A 25242-nucleotide genomic window follows, 5' to 3' on the forward strand; every position below is an offset into this window, starting at 1 on the left:
GCGCCATCCATTGCCTCTAGTATCCCAGATCTGTTTATTTCTGTCACAGCAGATAAAACCCAGAGGTTCCAAAATGTGCTGTGCACCTGAGTCATCAGGAAAGCTTATTAAATAAATAGTTCATTGATTTCTGGGCTACAGTGATACACAGCCAGGTTTGAAATCCCTTCTCTCCGTTCATTGTTCCTGAGTCCTGTGTACTGGAGCAATACCAGGGCTGCCTTAGTGCTAGCCTCCTCCTCTTGACAAAGAGATTCCTACATTCCATCGTGTGTAACCACCCTTTTTATGCATAAGCTGCCTTCTGTTTCTTTAACTCCCAGTTTCTTTTTTATGAACTATTCAAATCAACTCATTAAAAATATTATAAAAGATGCCAACACCAGTAGAATAACAGTCAAGCATTTGCTTTAGGCCAGATTTCCCTCTGTTCCTCTGCTCACTGAGGAAGGTCTAAGTTTCCAGACTCTTTCTTGATTCAGGATAAGAGTCCTACTTTCCCAAATAGCCATGAGCAGGGACTGAGGGGTTGTCACCATTAGTATCCACTGAAAGGCTTTTTACTCCAAACTAAACTTTAGTCCTCACAAGCTCTGAGGTTCAGCATTCTATGAATCTCCTCTAAGAAGTCTCATTTAGCTGGATGTGTTGGTGATGTCATTGATGGACATTGTTACATTCATGTAGATTTGAAGAAGGGGGCTTCTGTTCCCTAAGACCTACCCAAAAGATTATTATACACACTGTTAGGAATGAATAGGAGGCCCAGGTTAAAATAAAAATATTCACTTAAGAGCTCTGAGTTTGATGGTTTGATTTATAATGTGAGTTGCAACACCTATGAAAATCTTCCTCAGTTATCTTACAGTTTACATAGGAGAATATGATTTTTTTTAAGTAGAGAAAAATCTGGTGAGTCCAATACCAGTATAATGTATCTTAAGAGATTTTACCCCGTAGCCAGTGAAGATTTGGAAAGTTTTTCATTAATTGTGGGTGACTGTTAATACCATTTCAAGGAGTTTGCTAGACATAGAAAGCCTTTGTTTTTGGTTTTTTAAATAAATTTATGTATTTATTATTTATTTTTATTCTTGGCTGCATTGGGTCTCCGTTGCTGCACACGGGCTTTCTCTAGTTGTGGTGAGCGGGAGCTACTCTTCGTTGTGGTGCCCGGGCTTCTCATTGCAGTGGCTTCTCTTGTTGCGGAGCACGGGCTCTAGGTACGCGGGCTTCAGTAGTTGTGGCACAGGGGCTCAGTAGTTGTGGCTCACGGGCTCTAGAGCGCAGGCTCAGTAGTTGAGGGGCACGGACTTAGTTGCTCCACGGCATGTGGGATCTTCCCGGACCAGGGCTCGAACCCATGTCCCCTGCCCTGGCAGGTGGATTCTTAACCACTGTGCCACCAGGGAAACCCAAGAATGCCTTTATTAAGTAATTTTACACATACCTCATACACTTAGAGATTTGAAACATAATGTAGGGAGAGAGTCCATCAGGCAGAGTTATGAGTTTTTGCACTCATCTAACTATAGTTGCTCATAAGTTCTGAATGTGTTAAATATAATATTGTGGCTTTGATTACATATCACATTTTCTTTTCTCACTCAAATGTGGTTTAACATGGTTGCGTAGATTTGGCTTCTAATTTACCTGCCTTAGACTCTCACTTAGTATACAATTACTTTTTCAGTATTGAGAAGAATATGTTACTGTAAGTAGTTCCTGAAAATAGGACAGCATTTTATAGTTCTCTGGACTTGAAGGTTTTTTGTTTGTTATCTTGTTTGCTTATTTGTTTGTGAGTGAACATAAAGTGAATCCTCATAGGACAAGGAAAAGTATCTTGTGTTTCCTTATGGATTTAACCTCTGAAACTTTTACACTATCACTAATGATATCCCAGGAGTCCTTGGAGCTAAAATAAGAGGGTGTACAGTTCATAAAATTTTATTTAGATGCAACCCTTGCTTGCATATAAGTTTACAATCTGGTAAAGAGACAAGGGTATAAAAAAGATGTAATGAAGTTGAAGAAATGTATTGAATTTAGACCATATCCGGAGGATATAGCAGGGGCTTGTATGGCCACTTGGGAAGATGATGTGGGAAAATGGTAGAAATACGTGAGAAAGTTTTTCTGGATGGGCTGGATCAAGTCTAAGTTCTAAAAGACAGCCATAGGGCTTCCCTGGTGGCTCACCAACAAAAGCCCTTGTAGGCAGGAATGAAGAAAACGCAAAATAGTGAGTTCACTGAATGTTCATTTACATTTTAAATAATAAACATCATTCATGAGCTATCATTATGTCCTACATTAGCCATGTTTTATAAGCTTATAAAACCTCCTGAAGAATATTTCATTAACTTTGAAAGCCACATAAACCTAAGGATTATGGTTTATATTTTTTAAAAGATAAGAAAAGCAAGCTTTATGAATATCCAGATTATCTCTTAAGACCCTGAGTGTTAGGAAACTTAGGGGGAGGGTGTTTCATTAAAATGCAGATATAGCAAAGTGTAATTGGAATTGGACCTTTTATTTTAGTGCAGCCAGTTCATTTAAAAAGCAACAAAACAAAACACCCTTTTTAAGTCACAAGGTACTATGTGTGCTTTAGAACAGGTGCTATTGGGACTTCCCTGGTGGTCCAGTGGTTAAGACTCCATGCTTCTACTGCCGTGCAGCACAGCCAGAACAAACAAAGAAACAAACAAAAATTGAACAGGTGCTATTGACTGTATTACCCCTAAGTAAATTCCTTATAGTTTTCCTCCAGCTAAAGCTAAATCCTTTCTTAAAAGGAGACTCATTCTTAATGTCATATTTTCCTTCTCAAAGAGAGCATTTGTAGTTTTCTGTTTCTGCATTTTGTATATAGGTATTGTGGGAAATTATTAGAGGATTAGCAAGAGGTAAATGTGGTTCTTGTCTACATCACTAAGTAGATCAAATTAGTTGGTATAGTGTCATGAATTTTATCCTGCCGCACTGCAACCTGGGAGATGATGAAAAAAATACTTTCTAGAGGTACTGGTTGGATAACAAAGGTACCCCAAAATACAATGTCTTCAGTAAATTAGATGTGTATTTCTGTCATCAAATAGACAAGTACAGAGAAGTCCAGACTGGTGGACGATTCTGTTTCATTATGTCATTCAGGGACCCAGGTCCCTTACATCTTATTGCTCTACTATTTTGTCTTCATATGTATGACAGAAACAAGTTCACTGACACATCTGCTTTCCAGCCTACAGGAAAGGGAAAAAGAAAGTCCAGGGATGAGGCGTCATCATAAAGGAGATGAATGGGAAATTGTAGACATTGCTTCTTCACGCATCCCATTGGCCTGCTGTCTGTCATTTGGCCGTATCTACCTGCAAAGGAAGCTAGGCAGCTAGGAAACATAGTCTGTAGCTAGGTAGCCATGTGCCCAACTAAAAAAAGGATAATAGACACTGGGAGGCATTTATTGGTCTTTCCCTCAATAGGTATCAGCCAGGGTTTGGAGATGACACATTAAGCACAAAAAAGATGAAGCCGTTATCAGGACAGTCAACTCAGGAGCATGGCAACCTAAATGTAACACTTACACTTGATAAGCTGTTGCGAACATTTCAGTATCCTTTACCACCTCCACTAATATCCCTTCCTTTCCTCCTCCTTTCATTTTTCTTTCCCTCTCATTCCTCCTTTTCATATTGCTATTTTTCATCTCCCTCTGTTACTTTCTTGCTTCAATTGCTTTTGATACTGAGTTCTAAAGAATTTGCTGATCACTGGCCACAGATAAATGCTTTCTCTATGTATGTTAATGGCTGATTTAAATATACTTGGAGGCTGAAAATGGAATAATTTGCTTTAAAAATGTGAGACTCCAGAAGGATGAGAAAGCACCATGAGAGTTAAAAGAATCAATGAGGGATTTAGTACAGTGGCTGTGTAATTAATGGAGCAAAAATAAAGGAGATGTCTTATCAAGATGCAATCACAGAGGGCTTCCCTGGTGGTGCAGTGGTTAAGAATCCGCCTGCCAATGCAGGGGACACGGGTTTGAGCCCTGGTCGGGGAAGATCCCACATGCCGTGGAGCAGCTAAGCCCGTGTGCCACAACTACTGAGCTTGCGCTCTAGAGCCTGCAAGCCACAACTATTGAGCCCGCGTGCCACACCTACTGAAGCCCATACACCTAGAGCCCATGCTCTGCAACAAGAGAAGCCACCACAACAAGAAGCCCGCGCACCGCAATGAAGAGTAGCCCCCACTCGCCGCAACTAGAGAAAGCCCGCGTGTAGCAATGAAGACCCAACGCAGCCAAAAATAAATAAATTAATTAATTTTTTAAAAAAGATGCAATCACATGGGGCTTCCCTGGTGGTGCAGTGGTTGAGAGTCCGCCTGCCGATGCAGGGGACGCGGGTTCGTGCCCCGGTCCGGGAGGATCCCACATGCCGCGGAGCGGCTGGGCCCGTGAGCCGTGGCCGCTGGGCCTGCGCGTCCGGAGCCTGTGCTCCGCAATGGGAGAGGCCGCGGCAGTGGGAGGCCCGCGTACCGCAAAAAAAAAAAAAAAAAAAAAGATGCAATCACAGAAATTTGAGATTAGTAAGTCCTCTGCAACAAAAACCTAAAAATGTGTGCATTACCAAAAAAAAAATCGACTTGTGGATGACTCAAAACAGTTTTAGAAATGAATAAAATTATAAGCAGTTCTGATGTCTTTGGCAGAAAGCAAACCACAAGTCTCTTTTTCCATCCTCATTTTCAGCTGATGGGCAAAAGTGGCCCTACTTCCCTGTACATTTAAAAATGGCTAGGATGGTGAATTTTATGTGTATTTTAACTCAATAAAAAATATCCCCCCAAATCGTCCTACTTCCTCTCCATCATCACCAAAAGTTTCTGAATAACATTTCTAAGCAAATCCATTCCCTGGCAGTTAAACGTTTTCCACTGAGCAGTTATCAGTTTCCTACTTCTTTTAGCTAATACCCATTTTCTCAACACTCAGGTGCAACATCACATCTCCCAGGGGTGAGGTCATCAGGTGGCACCAGATGTTTAGTGATTCCTGATGAGTCCCCCTCTTCAGCCTGGTGTCCATTAATTGTTCTAGATGCTTTCAGGGAGGAAGAAATTATCTTCTACCCTTCTAGGTTCTTCTGGCTGGTCTAAGAATTAAATTGACATGAGACGGATTAACAGGAGAAAATCAAACAAAAGTATAATGACATGTATACACGAGAGAGACCCAAGAAAACTGAGTAACTCGCCAAAATGGACAAAACCCTCACCTTAAATACCATCTTCAGCTAAAGACAAAAGAGGATGTTGGGGATAGTGGTTTGGGACTTGAAAGGGGAGGAAGGCAATTCATATGGAGTTGGAAAAGCAAAGGTTTTGTAAACAAATGGTTTCTGGGCCAGGCAGAGACAATGGGACACAGAGTGGACTCTGATCTTTAGGTTCTGCCTAAAATCTCCCCCACCACACATAGCCCATATTCTTTGCAGATAGCTCTGGTGATAGCTCTATTCCAGGAACAGGACCTCTATCTAAATTCTTTTAGGCAGTTAGGGGGATAGTCAGAGTTTCTTGTTGAGCCTTTTGGGCCTTGATTGTTTTCAGCTCGGAATAATCCACATGCCAAAAAGACATTTTGGGATGGCAAGTTTTGCTCCCCTATACTGCCAGAAACTTTTGGATCATGCATCTAGAAGGCAACCATCAAGAGCTACCAGAGCTACCATTTGAGTCCTTACAAGAATCTTTGAACTATCTAAAAACAATGCAGTAATGATATTCGTATTTTGTACACCCTTTCCTTTCAAATGCATGAGATTTCCTCTCCATTCTGGAGGGGCTGTGCCACTGCCTTCCTTCCTCTAATAAGAGTAGGAAATATACCCAATAATTCATTCAGATTCCAGTATGCAGCCCTCAGGTTCCTGAAAGGCATAATTCGGCCTAACTTGATACATGAACTACAAGTCATCACTTATAGAAAAGTTTAAGTCCCATCATAATAGTAACACTAGTAATAGTAATAATTGGTAACAATTTGAGAGCACTCACTCACCATGGGTACTGTGGATGTACATTAACTCATTTAACTCCAGGTTATTTGTGGTTACTTAAATCCCCTTGCAATCTGCTGGCCAGGCAAATAAGTTGTTTTGTTCTTAAAATCTACAGAAATATGCTGTAAGATAGTACAAAATACATTTTCATAAGGAAATCTGACACTACAGCTGAATTATGGTTAGCAAATTTTAAAGTGCATGTCTTGTTTTTCTGTGATTTTGTTCCCTTGAAATTTGAGCAGACGTTGTTACATCCTGCAGGAATAACAACCTCAACTATGAGCTTAATATAACCTATCTCTTCCATTTCTTTCCTTTCTTTTGGGATCCTTAGATAAATCTCTGATTTTGAAAGAACTCTGTGTGGTTAGTTACTGGCAACTATTACGTGCCATAGGTCCTAATACTTATTTGGGTAAAATGTCCTGAGCAAATTGCAAGGGAACTGTGTGTGTGTGTGTGTGTGTGTGTGTGACAGACAGAGAGACAGACTGAGACACAGAGAGACACACAGAGAGAGATTCTTCATTTCAGAATAAAGTCTTCTGGAAGAGGAGCCATTCAGTATAACTAATGACAAAAGAGAAATATGTTTTGTAAACCACTTTACTTTTATCTTAAATGGAGAGTCTTTGGCAAAACATTTATCTTTACCATGACCGTAGGGTAATTTTAATACCCATGATTAATGGTGCAAATGAAATTAAAACCCCCTACTATTCAACATCTTGTTTAAGAACGAAATGCTCACTATTTCCTAATTCCAACTAGTAAGATCTCTGGATGCTGATGCTTTTTAATTAGGGAAGAAATTTCCTTTTAATTGAAAAACAAAACTTTTTTTTCAATAAGTTAGAGAGTGTCCTCTAGTGGAGAATCTCTGCTCTCAGCAGATTTAGAAATGGCCAAGTGATACCTAATTAGAAGAAGGTTACACTAAATAGCAAGTGTCCCTACTGCCGATTGGAGTCTGCTGGTTGAAGAGAAAATGCATTATTTTTCCTCTAAGTCCCTCTCACATTGTGGCCTACTTGAAAGCCTGCCGTATGACAAGCATTGTTCTCATTTTAGATAACAAATGATTTTTTATGATCAATTTTAGAGTGCTTCCTTCGGAACTTGGTAAGATTGAGCTGACAGTGCACCTTTCGGCCAAAAAGGCAGCAGAAGCATTTAGTGCAATTTACTGAAGCTTTTACAGATATCAACTTGAGACAGCAAGAATACCATTATCTTCAGGACTCCAGCCCTGGCTGACTGATATATTTGATGTGTGTGGCTCCCCAGGCCATAGCTTAAATTTTTCTGTTATTATTTGAAGGAAAACAAAGAAACAAAATTGAGGGGGAAATTAATGTGACTCTCTTCTATAACCTGTGGAATACTAATACTAATTTCCTGTATTTCTGGTTATGTATAGTAAATAGTATTAAGGTTATCACTTGGGTATCAGAGGTCACACTAGAGGAGTTTTTTTTCAATATATAAATGGAAGAGGATAAGGGAGAGCTTTGGTGCTTGACTCTCTAAATCACATACTAGGCTTGCCTTATCAGAAATTGCATGTTACAGCAAATTAGAGAGCAAAAGATAGAAAAGATGGATAGTTTCTCTTGATAACAAGTTAAATAGTTTGGACTTAAATAGAGTAAAGATAAAATTATATTGCTGATTCTTCTATTGGAAAAAAAGAAAGAGGAATAAGGAGAGTGTTCTTAAATCCTTCAGTAGTCGAACACATGTCAGAGACATAACGTGTATGTATGAATATCATGTGTGGCTTATTTGAATGGTAATAATAAGCAGTAAGGCTAGCACTGTATTTCTGTTAACAGATAATGTTCAGAAAAATGTATCATCACGACTTTCATACAGATATTAAAATGAACACATGTTAAAAGAATTTTTGCTCATATGATATGAAGGGAACAGGCAGATGTTATGACCAATTCAAAGGTAAAGTCAAAATAGTATATTAAACAGAAGAAAGGAATGCTGAGATAAATTCCAAGTAGAGACAAAATTGATTTTTCCCTGGGGTGAGGAGCAAGCAAGGCTAGGGGAGCAGATAGGGAATTAAGTCAAATGGCTACCAGACATGAGAGAATTTACATATCAGTTACCTACAAAGAGTTACAAAGCGTTGAAAAATAGCTCAAAGACAGGGAATAGTTACAAAGGGTTGAAAAATAGCTCAAAGACAGGGAAAGGGCTAAAATCTGATAACTCAGAATGGTGTGCAATAGAAAAATGAGTAGTTTTCCACAGAAACACAAATGTTTTTCCTACATTCCTTTGGAAACCTAGTATTTTTCTATAACTTAGATTGGCTCATCAGTGACCCAGTTGTACAGTCTACTTCTTGTCTATGCCAGCTACCTCTCTAACCACCACTGTCATTATTAGGAACCCTCTTTCCTAGACTCCCTGTCCTTGCTTCCTACTTAAAAGCCCTGACGGAATGTTTTTTCAATCTTGTTGCTTTTCTCAGCCCCAACTCCAATTTAAACAGAGTTCAAGGTAAAAAGAAATTGTTCCAGACAGTTAACTGTAACCACTTGCATGAAAATCACCTGGGAGTGCTTGTTAAAAATGAAAATCCCTGGGGCCTCCCTGGTGGCGCAGTGGTTGAGAGTCCGCCTGCCGATGCAGGGGATACGGGTTCGTGCCCCGGTCTGGGAGGATCCCATATGCCGCGGAGCGGCTGGGCCCGTGAGCCATGGCTGCTGAGCCTGCGCATCCGGAGCCTGTGCTCCGCAACGGGAGAGGCCACAACAGTGAGAGGCCCGCATACCACAAAAAAAAAAAAAAAAAAAAAAAAAAAAAAAAGAAAATCCCTGGAACCCTATACACTTGCTGAGTCAACATCTGGTTTTGGGAGAGTGGGAGTAAGTTTTTTTGACAGTAAGTTCGAGACTTACTGGCTTCAGTAAAGAAAAAAATATAACATCTGAAGCCATATTCATCTAAACTAAATGATATTGTAGAACATATGAGTGTATAAAATAAACTCTGGCCTGAAGGTTAGTGGAAATTTGCTAGAAGAAACAAGGTTAGTGGTAGCATGAGGAGTTGCAATACTAATAACCTTTCCTCTAGTTGCTATCAAAATCTGGCTATGGGGACTTCCCTGGCAGTCCAGTGGTTAGGACTCCGTGCTTCCACTGCAGGGGACACAGGTTCCATCCCTGGTCAGGGAACTAAGATCCTGTATGCCGCATGGTGCAGCCAAAAACAAAAATCTGGCTATGATTATTTTAAAGTCGAATATCTGGAATAATCTGTTAATGATTTTTCTAGGCACTATGCTGTATCCTTTTATTGTTTTTCCTTTGTAATTGAAAGCATACTCAGATACACATTAGACAACAAACACAATAAAGAAAAATTCGTGATCATTCACTATTGTCTTAATTTTCTTTGTATTATTTTCTGTTCTACTGAAGCTTTTCTAATTGTATATTTAAATCTGTCAGTCATGAACTTTCTTGTTATTTCTAGGCTCTAATTCTAAGAAAAGTTTTTTTTCCTCTGCAGATTTATAAAATAATATATTTTCTCCTAGATAGTATATACATTTTATAATAATATTTAACTCTTCAATAAATCCCAATTTTTTTTTCTTGTATTATGTGAAATTAATTTTTGTTTCCAGGTCATAATTCAGTTCTGATAACACATTGCCTGGAGTTAAGTCTGGTACAATTTCTGAGCATTTATGTCATTTTTCTCTAAAAGCATAAGCCTTCAATAGTTTATTCATTTCCTATAAATTCTCAACTAAAATTATAAATACATCACAGGGCCTATAACACAACAGTGGGGAAATAAGCATTTTAGGTATGATATTGATAATTACATTCTGTGGTCTAATAAAAACCCTTTTATCTTGATAGTGTTTTTATAATTTTGAACAACACTGGTTATTAATAAAATAATTATATGTAATAATAAATTTTTGGTTTAATATTAATAGTAAGAACCACAAAAATACTACTTCACATTCACTAGAATGGCTATAATCAAAAAGACAGGTAACAAATGCTGGCAAGCATGTGGAGAAATTAAAACTCTCATACATTCCTGGTGAGAATGTAAAACGGTACAGCCACTTTGGAGTACAGTTTGGCAATTCCTCAAACATTTAAACATAGAATTATAACACAGCAGTTCCATTCCTAGATATATAACCAAGAGAAATGAAAGCATATGTCCACACAAAAATTTGTACAAGAGTGTTCAAAGCAGCTTTATTCATGATAGTCAAAGAGTGGAAACAACCCAAATGTCCATCAATTGATGAATGGATACACAAAATGTGGTATATCCATACAATGAAATATTATTTAGCCATAAAGAGGAATGAAGTATTGATACACACTCTGACATGGATGAACCTTGAAAACATTAAGCTAATCAAAAGAAGGCAGAAACAAAAAGCCACATACTGTATGATTTCATTTATATGAGATATCCGGAATAGGCAAGTCCATAGAGACAGAAAGTAGAAGTAGGTGAGTGGTTGCCAAGGCCCAGGGGTTTGGGAGGAGCTGACTAGTGGCTGCTAATTGGTTCAGGATTTCTTTCTGGGGTGATGAAAGTCTCATATAGATGACTGTGCTGCTGGTTGCACAGTTCTGCGAATATACTGAAAACCATTGAATTGTACATTTTAAGTGGGTGAATTGAGGATATGTGAAATATACCTCAAAAGAGGTATTAAAAATATGCATGCAATATCTTTGAAAAACAACTTTATAGAAAGTGGTGTGCTGGTAAATGTTTAACAGTTGGTTCTCCCAGTGTCATTCTGAGAATTACACCACCATATAGGTGGTTGATATTTTCATTTATATTGGAAAATAAGAGGGAAACATGGGAGATGTATGTCAGAACTTCATTTGTTCATCAGTGATGTAAGCAAATCCTTTGCTGAATTAGATGATAATTTTTGGATGCCAGAGGAATTTTTTTATGTTTGCAATATTACCAATGTAACAGCTATAGACATGACACTTCGAAGTTTAATCTGCATTGTTAACATTTTCTCCATATTGTCTTAAGTACAGACAATCAGCAAAACAGTAAATCATAGCCTGATTTGTAGCATTTGGCAATTCGTGGGGTAAATACTCTTACCATGGCTGATTGCTGGCTACCAACATAATCTCACTTAATGTGCATTTGGGAAGAGATGTGCAATAATACACTATTATATGGTATTTCTGCCATACCAATACCATAGAAGAAGAATATGGAAAAATAACTAGGAGGGTTAGAGTTTGGGGTATCTTTTACCTTAGTTTTTAATATAGTATATTTAATTATACGTTTCTATAATTTAATTTTTAATAATGACTGTGTTTAACAACCTTCTTAAAGAATTTCTGAAAAATGTAATAGCTGATTCTTAACAGGCTGGTGTGAGCCAGCTCTGACCCACAAGATAATTAACACCTGAATGTTGAAGACTAGTTTACAAGATAGACTTGGCCTGTTGAGATAGGCTGGAGACATGTAACCTTTAATTAATGAAGCTTTGAAAAAAGGAATCAAGGAAAAATTCAAGTACAAGAGATATTAAGCAGGTTATTAATTAATTTGAAATTATTTATTGAGTTGCTAATATATTCAACACACTGTAATGGGTCCTAGTAATATACAAAGGTAGTTACAGATGTAATTTCTGCCTTTGGGGAGTGAATATCCTAGTTGCTGGACTAGACATGCAAACAAACCAACTATTGTGAGGAATATATTATGATAAAGTACAGATATGTCCCAAGAGCTAGAGGGGAGAAAAGACGGAGTGACTGACTATTCCTAGAAAAGCCAAGTCAGTCTTTTGAAGAGGTGCTATTTGAGTTGGGACTTAATGGATGAGGAGTAGTTTACTAGGTGGAAATGAGGAGAATTTAAAGCGAAGAATATAACATTAAAAAGCATGAGAATGTGAAATAGATCATGGATGGACTACTCATAAAACTCAGATGCTAAAATCCTGTTATGTAACTGGCATGTCCTGCTTCATCAGCCTGAGTTACAAACACAGTCATATTATTTTTATTTTCCTAATTCCTGTTTCCTAATTGCCTAATTAACTTTCTAACCAAAATTTGCTAATTATATTTTCCTAATTTTCCTAGTTGTACTTATGAATCTCCATCTATCCTTCTTGAGTGGAAGTGCATCATCTCTCCCTAGGCCCCACCCTGCCCCATGATTTTCTATCCACTCCTGTTTTTTGTTTGTTTGTTTGGTTTGGTTTGGTTTTTTTGCGGTACGCGAGCCTCTCACTGTCGTGGCCTCTCCCGTTGTGGAGCACAGGCTCCGGACGCGCAGGCTCAGCGGCCATGGCTCACGGGCCCAGCCGCTCCGCGGCACATGGGATCCTCCTGGACCGGGGCACGAACCCGTGTCCCCTGCATCGGCAGGCGGACTCTCAACCACTGCGCCACCAGGGAAGCCTGGTTTTTATTCAGCCTGAGGGAAAGGGATGATAGTTGTTTATTTCTGCTTTCAAACACAGGTAATACACACTTGGGGTCCAAGGTCACAGCTCCTAACAGAATACTCATGTGATTAGCCACCATTTCCCAAATGAAAAGTACTAGATGGACTCAGCTTTCCTCCCCAACACTTAGGCAGTCAGAGAGTCTCAGGTGAGCCTGACATCCATCACCTGGCCTTCTCTCAGGAATGATTCCTCTGGGCTCCTAGGAACAGAGCTATGCATAAGAACGGGAGTGGTACCTTTTGTTCAGCCACATGAATAGGTATCATCAAGAGAAACAATTCAGAAATCTCTTCACGGAATAGATCTCTACTCAAGTTGACTTTCTATCCTGATTATTTTGAGAAGCAGCTGGCAACTCAATCTGTCTGTCTCTCTCCCCTACACACACACACAGTGATGCAGGTAAATTATAAAAATAAAAAAATATATATTTGTACCTTATCAGGCTTCCTTGTAATCTCTGCTTTAAGAGGCTTCCTATTATCACAGTGATCTGTAGTCACTGCTGTTAGCTGTGTTTTGTCCTTTTAAGAAATTATGTGGAAATAATCCTATTTTTGCAGTGACTGCTCCTTATATGGCCCCAAAGTATTGTAGAATTCGCAGTCCTTCTTGATTCTCTCTGATCCAATCCCAGTTTTGCAAATACAGTAAGAGTGATTTCTTTAGACTGCAGGTGTGCTTATGTCAGGCTCCTACTTGAAACCTTTCCCCACCTTAGCATTGCCCTTAAACGGAAGTTCCAAATCTTCAACATGGCCTACATGGAAGATTAAGGCTGCCACTGCTCTGGTATCATCAGTGCTCTGTTCTCCCCCAAATCTTCCTCCCTCCTCTACCTCCCACATACAGTTTAGCTTCAGCCACTGTGAAGTTACTTACTTCCTCCAAAGTTCTCTGGCATTCTCTCACTCATGCTCTATCCTCTCTACCTGGAGTGATTTTCTGTGTTTCCCTCCACCTTCTTTTATTCCTTCCATGAATTCCACTCTCTGACCCACAGCCAGCCCAACCCAAGTCCACACAGATTTCCCCTAGGTGCCCCCATAGCACTGCAGATACCCCTAGTACTGGAGGTCAAGGCAAGGTAGGTAGTCAAAAGCCAGGTGTGGCAGTACAAGGCTAACAGGTGAGAGAAATGAGGAATTAGGTAACGGAAAATCACTTGATCTGGGAAGGTAGAATGGTGACAAGAGAGAAAAATTCAGGTCCCAATGAGGGATTCAGTTGACTTCTCTGCTAAGGAACATCAGGCTGAGTTGCTAATGACATGATCATTATTTATAATCTCCCAAATTTAGTAAAACTGTAATGGAAAATTAGATAATTTCTGGAGATTTCTATTTATGAGTTCTAGTCATTAACTCCTACCTAAAAGCGAAACCGTGATCCCTTAAAACACAGATTGTGTGAATTATTGATATGTAAATTTTTAAACTCTGTAATATATGTTGATTCTGCTGGCATGTGATATTAATCATCACACTATGTAGTATTTTGAGATTTACTGTTGAACTTATGACTACCTTGACACTATAACAGTTGAGTTATGTAAAAGCTAGTGCTCTTATAAAAATGTAAAAGCAAAGAATATTGGATTTAAAATTGTTTTGTAACATTGGATTGACACTTCCCATAGAAATTTGTATTTTCCAGTCAGTAAGATTGACATTCAATTATGCATTGTGTAAGGTAAATATTCTCCAAGGGAGGAGGATTCCATATTAAAATATTTAGAAAATACGTATAAAATTAATAGTGGGAGAGGAACCAAGATGGCGGAGTAGAAGGACGTGCTCTCACTCCCTCTTGTGAGAACACCAGAATCACAACTAGCTGCTGGACAATCATCGACAGGAAGACACTGGAACTCACCAAAAAAGATACCCCACATCCAAAGACAAAGGAGAAGCCACAATGAGATGGTAGGAGGGGCACAATCACAGTAAAATCAAATCCCATAACTGGTGGGTGAGTGACTCACAAACTGGAGAACACTTATACCACAGAAGTCCACCCACTGGAGTGAAGGTTCTGAGCCCCACGTCAGGCTTCCCAACCCGGGGGTCCGGCAACGGGAGGAGGAATTCCTAGAGAATCAGACTTTGAACCCTAGTGGGATTTGATTGCAGGACTTCGACAGGACTGGGGGAAACAGGCACTCCGCTCTTGGAGGGCACACACAAAGTAGTGTGCGCATCAGGACCCAGGGGAAGGAGCAGTGACCCCAGGGGAGACAGAAAAAAAACAAACAACCCAATCCAAAAATGGGCAGAAGACCTAAATAGACATTTCTCCAAAGAAGACATACAGATGGCCAAGAAGCACATGAAAAGCTGCTCAACATCACTAATTATTAGAGAACTGCAAATCATAACTACAATGAGGTATCACCTCACACCAGTTAGAATGGGCATCATCAGAAAATCTACAAACAACAAATGCTGAAGAGGGTGTGGAGAAAAGGGAACCCTCTTGCACTGTTGGTGGGAATGTAAACTGATACAGCCACTATGGAGAACAGTATGGAGGTTCCTTAAAAAACTAAAAATGGGATTACCATATGATCCAGTAATCCCACTACTGGGCATATATCCAGAGAAAACCATAATTCAAAAAGACACATGCACCCCAATGTTCACTGCAGCACTATTTACAATAGCCAGGTCCTGGGAGCAACCTAAATGCCCATCGACAGACAAATGGATAAAGAAGAAGTGGTACATATATGCAATGGAATATTACTCAGCCATAAAAAGGAACGAAATTGAGTCATTTGTTGAGATGTGGGTGGATCTAGAGACTGTCCTACAGAGTGAAGTAAGTCAGAAAGAAAAAAACAAATATCGTATATTAACGCATGTATGTGGAACCTAGAAAAATGGTACAGATGAACCGGTTTGCAGGGCAGAAGTTGAGACACAGATGTAGAGAACAAACATATGGAAACTAAGGGGGGAAAGACGCGGGGGCGTGGGGATAGTGGTGTGCTGAATTGGGTGATTGGGATTGACATGTATACACTGATGTATATAAAATTGATGACTAACAAGAACCTGCTGTATTAAAAAAAAGATGAAGGATAAATTTTAAAGAAACAAAAAAGATTAATAGTAAAGGAACCTATTTAAAGCTGCATTTTGCCTCTTAAAAGTTTGTAGACATTTTCTGGACTTGACTTATCTGGTCAGTAATAACGGTTATTGTATATAGAATCAAAGTCCATAAGGAATCACTTACCTGGAGAACATTCAGACATAAACAAGTATAACATAAAAGGAAAGGCTATATCATGCATCTTAGAAATATTAGAACAGCAAGAACTTAGTTATGAACTTTTCTTACACAGTGGACATAAGTAAAATAATAATATGAATTTTATCCAATAAAAATTTTCTTGTTGTGGAACTTGGAGAATAAAGTTTACATATAGGTTGACCCATACCAGGACCTAGAAAGAATGCATCTGTAACTGCATTGTGCTTTGCTCTAGGTTCATATTGTAGAATCACTTGTAAGCCCAGTTTCACAAGATGTGCACTATTAACTCATAGCTTAGCTGTGAGGCTTCCAGTCTTCAGGAACCTCATTCTCTTCACCTTAAAGTCAGAGTTGTCAGAGTCCTCTAGAATATTCTCAGGAATTTATGAAATGAAGAAAGTTTCCTTACTTCAGATGCCTATAAAGGTATCCCTGGAGCCTAGTTTTCAGCCCTTCATGGAGTCCTCATCCTTGTGAGTTCCTCGGCTCCAGTCCAAGCTGGAGTAGGTCCCTACAGGTCTCTATCCCACCCCGCATTTTCTAACTCTACTTGGAGACAGCAAGATCTTAAATCTATAATGGGACTGGTATATTTCAGTTCTCTAATGCCACCTGAGGCTTGGGGAAACCAGGTGTTTGCAAAATCACATTACCTGTCCAGAAATACGCCTTATTATTTGCAGGCATTAAATTTGCTTCCACTTTTCAGTCAGGGACCTCCACTTACCTTATTAAGTAATCAACCAATCTATATTCACCATTATAGTGGTCTCCCTTGAGTAGCATATTGGAAGAAACTCATCTCCACAGTAGTATTATTGATTTTACATCTTATAAACATCCCAAATATTTATTCTCAGGAGTTGTTCATTTGTATTTTAATGCACTTTTTTACCTGAGCGTGTGTTGGTTTCCTTAATTAAAATACTATTCCTCATATAGTACAAATATTTTAATAACATTTTTAGGGGATCCTGCATTTTACAGTTTCATTTCTCTCCCATGAAAAGATTTTGTTCTCTTTCTGTTTCCCACATTCAGGACTGAGAAACATCTTCTACCTACTTTATAAAATCTTATATTATCAACATTATGTACTGTCTGATATCATGCTTTGAGAAGGGCACATCACCTCCATGGTAAAATTCCCAATAATTCATAACCTCAATTTAATCATGTGGAAAAATCAGGCAAACTTAAATGGAAGAACCTTCTATGAAATAACCGACCAGTGTTCTTCAAAATCTTATAAGTAATTCACTTTCCACTAAATAAGCTGTCAAAAGCCCACATGAATTTGACGAAGATAGAAAACATCTGAAAAATGTGATTTTAGAAAGACGTTTCATTAAAACAATGAAGTGATTAAAATGTTACCTGCCACTTTGCCTAAAATAAGACCGTACAAACAGTTTTATAACACATTTTCATCACTTCTCTCAACAGGCGATTCAGCTAATCTAACCTGCAGAGCTTTCTTTGGGTACAGTGGAGATGTCAGTCCTTTAATATACTGGATGAAAGGAGAGAAGTTTATTGAAGATCTGGATGAAAATCGAGTTTGGGAAAGTGACATTAGGTAAAGCAATTTTTGTCTTTTAACTTGTACAATCAAGATTAACATTTGTTCTCTTAGTGAATAGAAAGTGAACTAAAAGAAAAGAAGGGGTTTGGGGGAGTGTTTTACTATTATAATAAAAATATTGCAACACTTAGTGGCAAAAGGGCAAAATACTCTTGAGAGAGTGACTATGAAATTGTCAAACAGGAGTGCCATTTGCAAAGAATTTAAGAGAATTAAAAAGGAGTTTTTCACTAAGGAATAAACTGAGTGTGAGACAGAGCAAAATAGCATCAAACATGGAAAATGTCTGAGATCAGATGATACAGCCACTATGGAGAACAGTATGGAGGTTCCTTAAAAAACGAAAAATAGAACTACCATATGATCCAGCAATCCCACTGCTGGGCATATACTCTGAGAAAACCATAATTCAAACAGAGTCATGTACCACAATGTTCATTGCAGCTCTATTTACAATACCCAGGACATGGAAGCAACCTAAGTGTCCATCGACAGATGAATGGATAAAGAAGATGTGGCACATATATACAATGGAATATTACTCAGTCACAAAACGAAATGAAATTGAGTTATTTGTAGTGAGGTGGATGGACCTAGAGTCTGTCCTACAGAGTGAAGTAAGTCAGAAAGAGAAAAACAAATACTGTATGCTAACGCATATACATGGAATCTAAAAAAAAAAAAAAATGGTTCTGAAGAACCTAGGGGCAGGACAGGAATAAAGACGCAGACGTAGAGAATGGACTTGAGGACACGGGGAGTGGGGAGGGTAGGCTGGGACGAAGTGAGAGAGTGGCATGGACATATATACACTACCAATTGTAAAACCGATAGCTAGTGGGAAGCAGCCGCATAGCACAGGGAGATCAGCTTGGTGCTTTGTGACCACCTAGAGGGGTGGTATAGGGAGGGTGGGAGGGAGACGCAAGAGGGAGGGGATATGGGGATATATGTATACGTATAGCTGAATCACTTTGTTGTACAGCAGAAACTAACACACCATTGTAAAGCAATTATACTCCAATAAAGATGTTAAAAAAACATGGAAAATGTGATATTACGCCTTCGGTTTATAAGAGCTCTTTTTCTTAATTGTTGAGAGAAGATATTAACAGGTTTCTAGGATTCAACCAAACGCAATCTTTCTAACTTCCTTTTATATGTTTTTACATATTTTAGGCATCATGTTGACTATAAAGTACTTGATAGGAATGATAAAGGATACAAAAAATGTCTTTATCACCTTTTTTAGTCTGACTTTAAGGTCTAAACATTAATATAGTGGGAATAATAGTGAGTAATCATTAAAATACAATCGATTTTGAGGGCATCATGCTTAAGCCTCTTGCTTCTTTTTTAAAAAAATAATTAATGTATTTGTTCATTTACTTTTAAATATTAAGGTATTCAATTATGACCCAAAGTATGCTTATACACAGATACTTATTTTTAATCATAATGTAAATTGGCAAATATATTAATAAATAAGCTATAAGTGAATCAAAATACTGATCATTTGTAAACATTCTCCCATCCAAAGATTGCTTCTTCTGGGTATATATGAGCATTTTAACCAAATTCTTCTTCTTAAATGTGAGGACTTTTAAAACTTGATCAAAGGTATAAGAGAAAAAGGTTTTCGATAGAAAATAAAAACCTATAGAACTGTCATATAAGATTATTTCTACTGGAATTTTCTTCCTGGCAACAAATACACAAGAATATTGCACTGCAGTTGGGTTCTGAAGTGCCCAGATGAGCAATTCTCCAATATGTACTAAAATGTTCCTCTGCCATTTCTCATGTTCCAAACTTCAATATTATCTCATACCCATACACTCTGAAATGCTAAGGTTAAAGAAGGATAATAAACCTCCTAACTTTTCCCCTCTCTCCAGTTGTGAGTGCTCAGGGAATGTTCTAGAAAGGTATTTTTCTTTAATTCTGCATTAGGAAGTATTGTGCAGAGATGAGTTCCCAAGCAGGTGGGAGGGTAGAGGTGGAAACTTTGTGAGCAAGGAAAGGGAGGCTTACTTTGAAGTTTTCCATTTGTTCTAAAAAGATTGCTAAAATCCTTGACACTGAGATTAGTGAGCGTTTACCATTAATTTTAAATGTCAGAATTAAATGCTTCATCAGAACATTTAGTCTACAGTTTTGTAATTTCATTTCTTTTAAAATAGGAATTGATTTACACCATTAAAAAAAAAAAGCCAGGTTAGAGGTTTCAATTGAAATGTCAAAATAGCTCAGAAATTTTCTATTTTTCCCTTTATTTTTTTAAATTAACCTGATAGATAATTAGTCCTCCAGCTGAAGACATTAGAATTTCTTATCTCACCCTTACATCATATTTCTTCTTAAAGGGAAAGCAATTTGTAAACTTTTCTTCAAGGTCTCTCTCACCTCCTTATTATGACAGTGTGATTGTCCTGCTAAGAGAGATAATTAACTGCAACTTCATTAGCATCTACAAAGACAAGCTTCCTTATTAGAAGTGAAGAAGAAAAGGGCATGATATAATTTAATTAAGATAGCATTAATCCATGACCAAATTTGAAGCACAGATGATGTAGGTTTTTTCACATCAGATTCAGATTCATCTAAATGTTTTTCTTTTTCATGTATGTGTATGTTTGTGTGGGGTTTTTTGTTTCGTTTTGCTTTATATTTTAGAATCCTCAAGGAGCATCTTGGGGAACAGGAAGTTTCCATCTCATTAATTGTGGACTCTGTAGAAGAAGGTGACTTGGGAAATTACTCCTGTTATGTTGAAAATGGAAATGGACGTCGGCATGCCAGTGTTCTCCTTCACAAACGAGGTGAGTGTAACCTTCTAAGCTTGAGTGGTTGACTTAACCTTTAATGGAAGGGAAATAATTGGGAAGCAAAAAGTTTTTTAATTTTTTTTACGTAAATTTATCCCAAATAAAATAATTACATTAGCATTAGGGCCATCAAAACATGTAACACAGCAGATAGGTGACTAGCTCATACACTAGAGCCAAACTTAGATTCCTTGCTCTGTTTTTTTGTTGGTTTGCTTGTTTGTTTTGGCCGTGCCTCATGGTATGCGGGATCTTAGTTCTGGGACCAGGGATCGAACCCACCAGGGATTGAACCCATTCCCCCTGCAGTGGAAGCGGGGAGTCTTAACCACTGGGCCACCAGGGAAGTCCCCCTTGCTCTGTTTTAATACCACCTATATAACCTTAGGAATGATATCTAACTTCCTTAAGCTTCAGTTTCCCGATAATATGGAATGGGGAAAATAATAATATCAACTCTTCAGTGTGTTTTAAGAATGAAAGAAGACAATAAATGTGAAGAGCTTGGCATGGAGCCTGTACACAGGAAGTATTTAGTTAGATGCTACTCTTTATTATTAGAAATAGGCAAACCAATTAAAAATAACCAGGACAGTTTTAAGTCAAAGATTGTGCTCCTTATTGGAAGGTTGTTCCTTGAGTGTAAGAATTATGTCCAATGGATTCCCCATTGTAGTTCTTTTTGACGTTTTTTTCTGCCTTGGATAAGTTTCACATGTGTAATATCCTCCCATGATTAATAATAATTCACTAGTGAATTATTTGTCAGTTATTATTCATGAATAGCAATTCACTAAATCTGATTCCACGGCAACCCCAACACCTTACACACAGGGATAAAATATATATAAATAGATATTGAATTGTTTGAAATTATAGACGACTGTAAAATTTGAGCCATGCCTTTAAGTTGGTGAAACTTTTCATGTACAACGCAGAGAAAAATATATTTTTTCTACATTATGCTAAGTGAAAACTTTCTGGATGTTCTCTTACTCAGCAAATTCACAGTGATTTTAATTTCAAAGCACATGTTTAATCCTAAACTCTTTGAGGTTGGAAAAGAAAGAGAATGCCGAAGACTGTTCCCCTCACTTTAGTGGACAATAGATTCCCTTTGAATAATGTTGCTGAAAGCTATTAAAACAGACACTTCTGTTGTCAAGGTGACTATAATATTAAAATACTTTACTTTTGGGGGGATGTTAACAGAGGGAAGAGGTAAGCAGCAGTTAGTAAGCAATATGATTGTTTCTCTAGCTTAACACATATATTCAGTCAATGAAGGGATTTAGAGTAGAAATATTATACATATAAAAGGACAGAAATAGCTTCTCACGGTTGGAAGCAATTTAAATGTGTAATTGAACTACTCCATAACATCTTCCTCAGTGATCGGTCAGCTTATACTGGATCACATTCCTGCTCAAGGAAGCCAATTCTATCTTTGGAAAAACCTAACTATTAGAAAGCATTCCTATTTCTCTGTCTGTCTACCCCTTGACCCCACTTCTAATCTCTCTTCCCCAAAATAGCCCTTCAAAAGTTTGAGGACAGTCACCATAATCCTTCTGGGCCTTCATTTCCCTAGATTCAACTTCTTTAGTTCCTTTTATTCATTCTTCTTTTATGTGGATAAAATACTTGCACCATTCTGGTTACTCTCTTGAGCAACATATATTTCTTTTTAGGACAAAGTAGGAGTGACAGTTAAAGTACAGAAGCTGGGTTGTTTCCAAGGAGGATACAACTATTAAAGCTCTCTTCTAGCAGCCAGGCACACAGCCAGGAAGGGGCACACAGCCACATGCTATTTTTATCATGTGTGGCCTAAGGTTAAGTTGCCCGTATCTACAGAAGCTTCCAGTACTACAAAAATAAATGACTGAGGAATCAAGGAAATTGTTTGAAAAAACTTTTCCAATACTGTCTAATTCCCCAAACATGAAGAAGAAAGTAGTGGACAATGTTAGAGCACTCTTGAGTACTTAGATCTTCCACAGTGTTTTCAAATATGTATTTATGCCAACAGCATTTTATTCTTAATAAAATAAAAGCATTAAGAAGCCAAAAAGAGTTCTTCAAGGTCATGTTCTCCAAAAGTCCCTCTTAAAGTTAGTGTTCACCTTCCTTTTAAGGGAGCTGCAGCAAATAAGTCATCAATTCACAGTGGCAGCAGTGTGGAATGATCTATGCCAACCATCTACGGGGAAAAACAAAGGACTCTCATTAACAGATGGCATAACTGCAAGTTCCCCAGCCCTGAAAGGTTCAGAAGGTCAAGACAGCACATGTGAGCTGATAGTTTGGGTCTTTGATCATAGGGTCCCTGAAAGAGTTAAATTGCTGTCATGCTAGCAATTATGTAATGACCAGATGAGTTACTGTATTGCTCAGAAGCCTAAAGCTCGGAGAAGAACCGGAAGCTGTCACTATGAGTCATATTTTTCTGCCATTGACTCATAAATCCCTTAACTATCTTACAGGCCTTCAAAGACTTTCTTTATAAAATCTCCATAGAGAGAGATATGTTAAAGCATTTGATGAATACAGATCTTGTAAGTCAATAATTATCCATTCTTCTGACAAGTACACTCGCCAGGACATACCTTTGACAAAGTAACTTAAGCATTTTTCCCTCCACTGTTACCTTTAGTTCAGTATTGTCGACATAATAAAAATGATGTCAGAGCCAGCCAATGGGTGGTTTGGATTCTTTGAGATATCACTCTCATGTATCAAATGAATCTTCCTTAATGCCAAGAGGATACTACAATAAATAGTTTAGCTAGGATTGAGCTAGGGTGGATTCTGGGCCAGCCTTTTCTCTTAAAAAAAAATCTTAATTCCACAAAAACCGGCTAAAAATTTACTAGGAAATTTCACCATAGAAAACCCTTGCTTGAGGGGCTTCCCTGGTGGTGCAGCGGTTAAGAATCCACCTGCTGATGCAGGGGACACGGGTTTGAGCCCTGGTCTGGGAAGATCCCACATGCCACAGAACAACTAAGCCCATGTGCCACAACTACTGAGCTACTGAGCCTGCACTCTGGAGCCCGCAAGCCACAACTACTGAGCCCCCATGCCACAACTACTGAAGCCCGCACGCCTAGAGCCTGTGCTCTGCAACAAGAGAAGCCACCGCAATGAGAAGCCCGCACACCACAACGAAGAGTAGCCCCCACTCACTGCAGCTAGAGGAAGCCCGCATGCAGCAGCGAAGACTCAACGCAGCCAAAAATAAAATAAATAAATTTTTTAAAAAAGAAGAAAAGGAAAATCCTTGCTTGAGAATATTCAGAGTTGTTGATTCCTGCAGCCAGGGCAGGTACTTGGACGGTTAGGATCATGTCACATGCTATACAGAGAACTAGGTTATACAGTGAAATAGAGATAAAGGGCCATGGGGCCATATTAGTGTATGACTACCCTGCCCCTTATTCCTCACTCTAGTCCCTGGCCTGACAAGCTTTAGGGTTAGATCCTTGTTCCAAAAAGAACCAAAGCAAAGAGTAGACCGACACTCACTACTGTGCAATTTCTTGTCTCCACCATTGCCTATTGAATTGAATTCCATATATGTCTCTGAATCTTTTACCCAGATGTCTTTGCTTAGATTCCTAATTGCTGCTACCCGATTCAACCACACATCCAACACTGGCCTTCAGTTTCCCTCCAAAACCCCGACCTTTTATTTTCCTTTCATTTTTATGTTTTCCATTTCTCTAACACAAACAATTCTCCAGATGGATACTCAGCAGCATTGTGCTCTGGCCTCTGGGCTAGCCCCTCTTGCACTGGTCAGGCAGTCCTAAATTTCTTACTCATTCTCTGAGTTTTTCATCCATACTCTAATTCTGGATGACCTCACAGTGTGGACATGTTTAATGTTTAAGGGTTTGGACTCTGGAGCAAGGCTGTCTGTATGAAACCTACTCTCTGCTTACTAGTCATGCTCTCTTGGACAAATCCCTTATTCTCTGTGAGCCTCAAATTCCTCTTGTGTAAGAGGGGAATAATAATAGTACCTTCCATATAGAGTAGCTATGAGGATTTAATAAATGAATATATATCAATATGTATCACAATGTCTGACACATATTTATCACCTAGTAAACGTTAGCAGCTATTACATGATTTTTCTACTCCAACTACATGATGTTCTGGGTAATTTAGGATGCAGCAATAACGTGTTCCATTAAAAGCTCCCTGAAATCTAATTCATCGTTCATTAAAATGGTCAGCTGTAGCTCCAGCAATTTTGTTCCATTGTTTCTATATTTTTCTTTATAACAGACTTACTTTAGTTTGAATGTGCTGTCCTAAAGGAGATCTTCATTTATTTATTCATGCATTTAATGATAATTGTTAAGAACCTACTGTGTGTGTGGCACTCATAAAATTAAATGAACAGGAAATAAGAACCAATATAATTTGAAATGCCATCATCTGCTTTTTAAATTACATTGATATTAAGCACTTCTAATGTATTGATAGAATTGTGCTTCTAGGGAACGTTTGGCTTTGAAACTGTCACATTAAGGGAATGTTCATTAACAGTCCTGTTGTAAATGGTTATGTTTAGATATATCGATTACAATATTATGGCACTTCATTCATCATGAAGTAGTTTGGGGACTGGCAAAGTATCTACCTCAGAGACTAGCACTAGTTAATAATGATAAATATCTAGTTTTTCTCTATTCCCCCTCAAACCCATTTTAATTGTTGCATGTGCAGCCTCTCTCTCTCCCTCCCTCCCTCTGTCCCTCCAAAGAGTGTAATCAATGGGAATTAGACTTGCTCTATAAACTCCCTAGTCCTCGGAATATCTTTAGTAATGTAATTAACATGCACATCATTTAGGATGCATTGTTTTAAAGCCAGATGAATTTAGACCCAGTGGACTGCTTATCCCTTCTTATAATGAATCATTTTTGTACTATGTGCCCCTATCCTTGTTAGTATTTT

General features: G+C 38.4%; 1 protein-coding gene across 1 annotated transcript in view; it reads left to right on the top strand.

Moving 5' to 3' along the window:
* Positions 1–25242, top strand: part of IL1RAPL1 (interleukin 1 receptor accessory protein like 1) — a gene marked incomplete at both ends in the record, with an annotated part of 1135095 nt that overhangs the window by 1073260 nt on the left and 36593 nt on the right. Inside the window, 2 exons of the mRNA XM_079727212.1 lie at positions 17305–17437; positions 20120–20265. Coding sequence (XP_079583338.1) covers positions 17305–17437; positions 20120–20265 — 279 coding nt within the window. The remainder of the gene's footprint in view (positions 1–17304; positions 17438–20119; positions 20266–25242) is intronic.

This window comes from Hyperoodon ampullatus (genome assembly GCF_949752795.1).
Source record: "Hyperoodon ampullatus genome assembly, chromosome: X".
Taxonomy (NCBI): Eukaryota; Metazoa; Chordata; class Mammalia; order Artiodactyla; family Ziphiidae; genus Hyperoodon; species Hyperoodon ampullatus.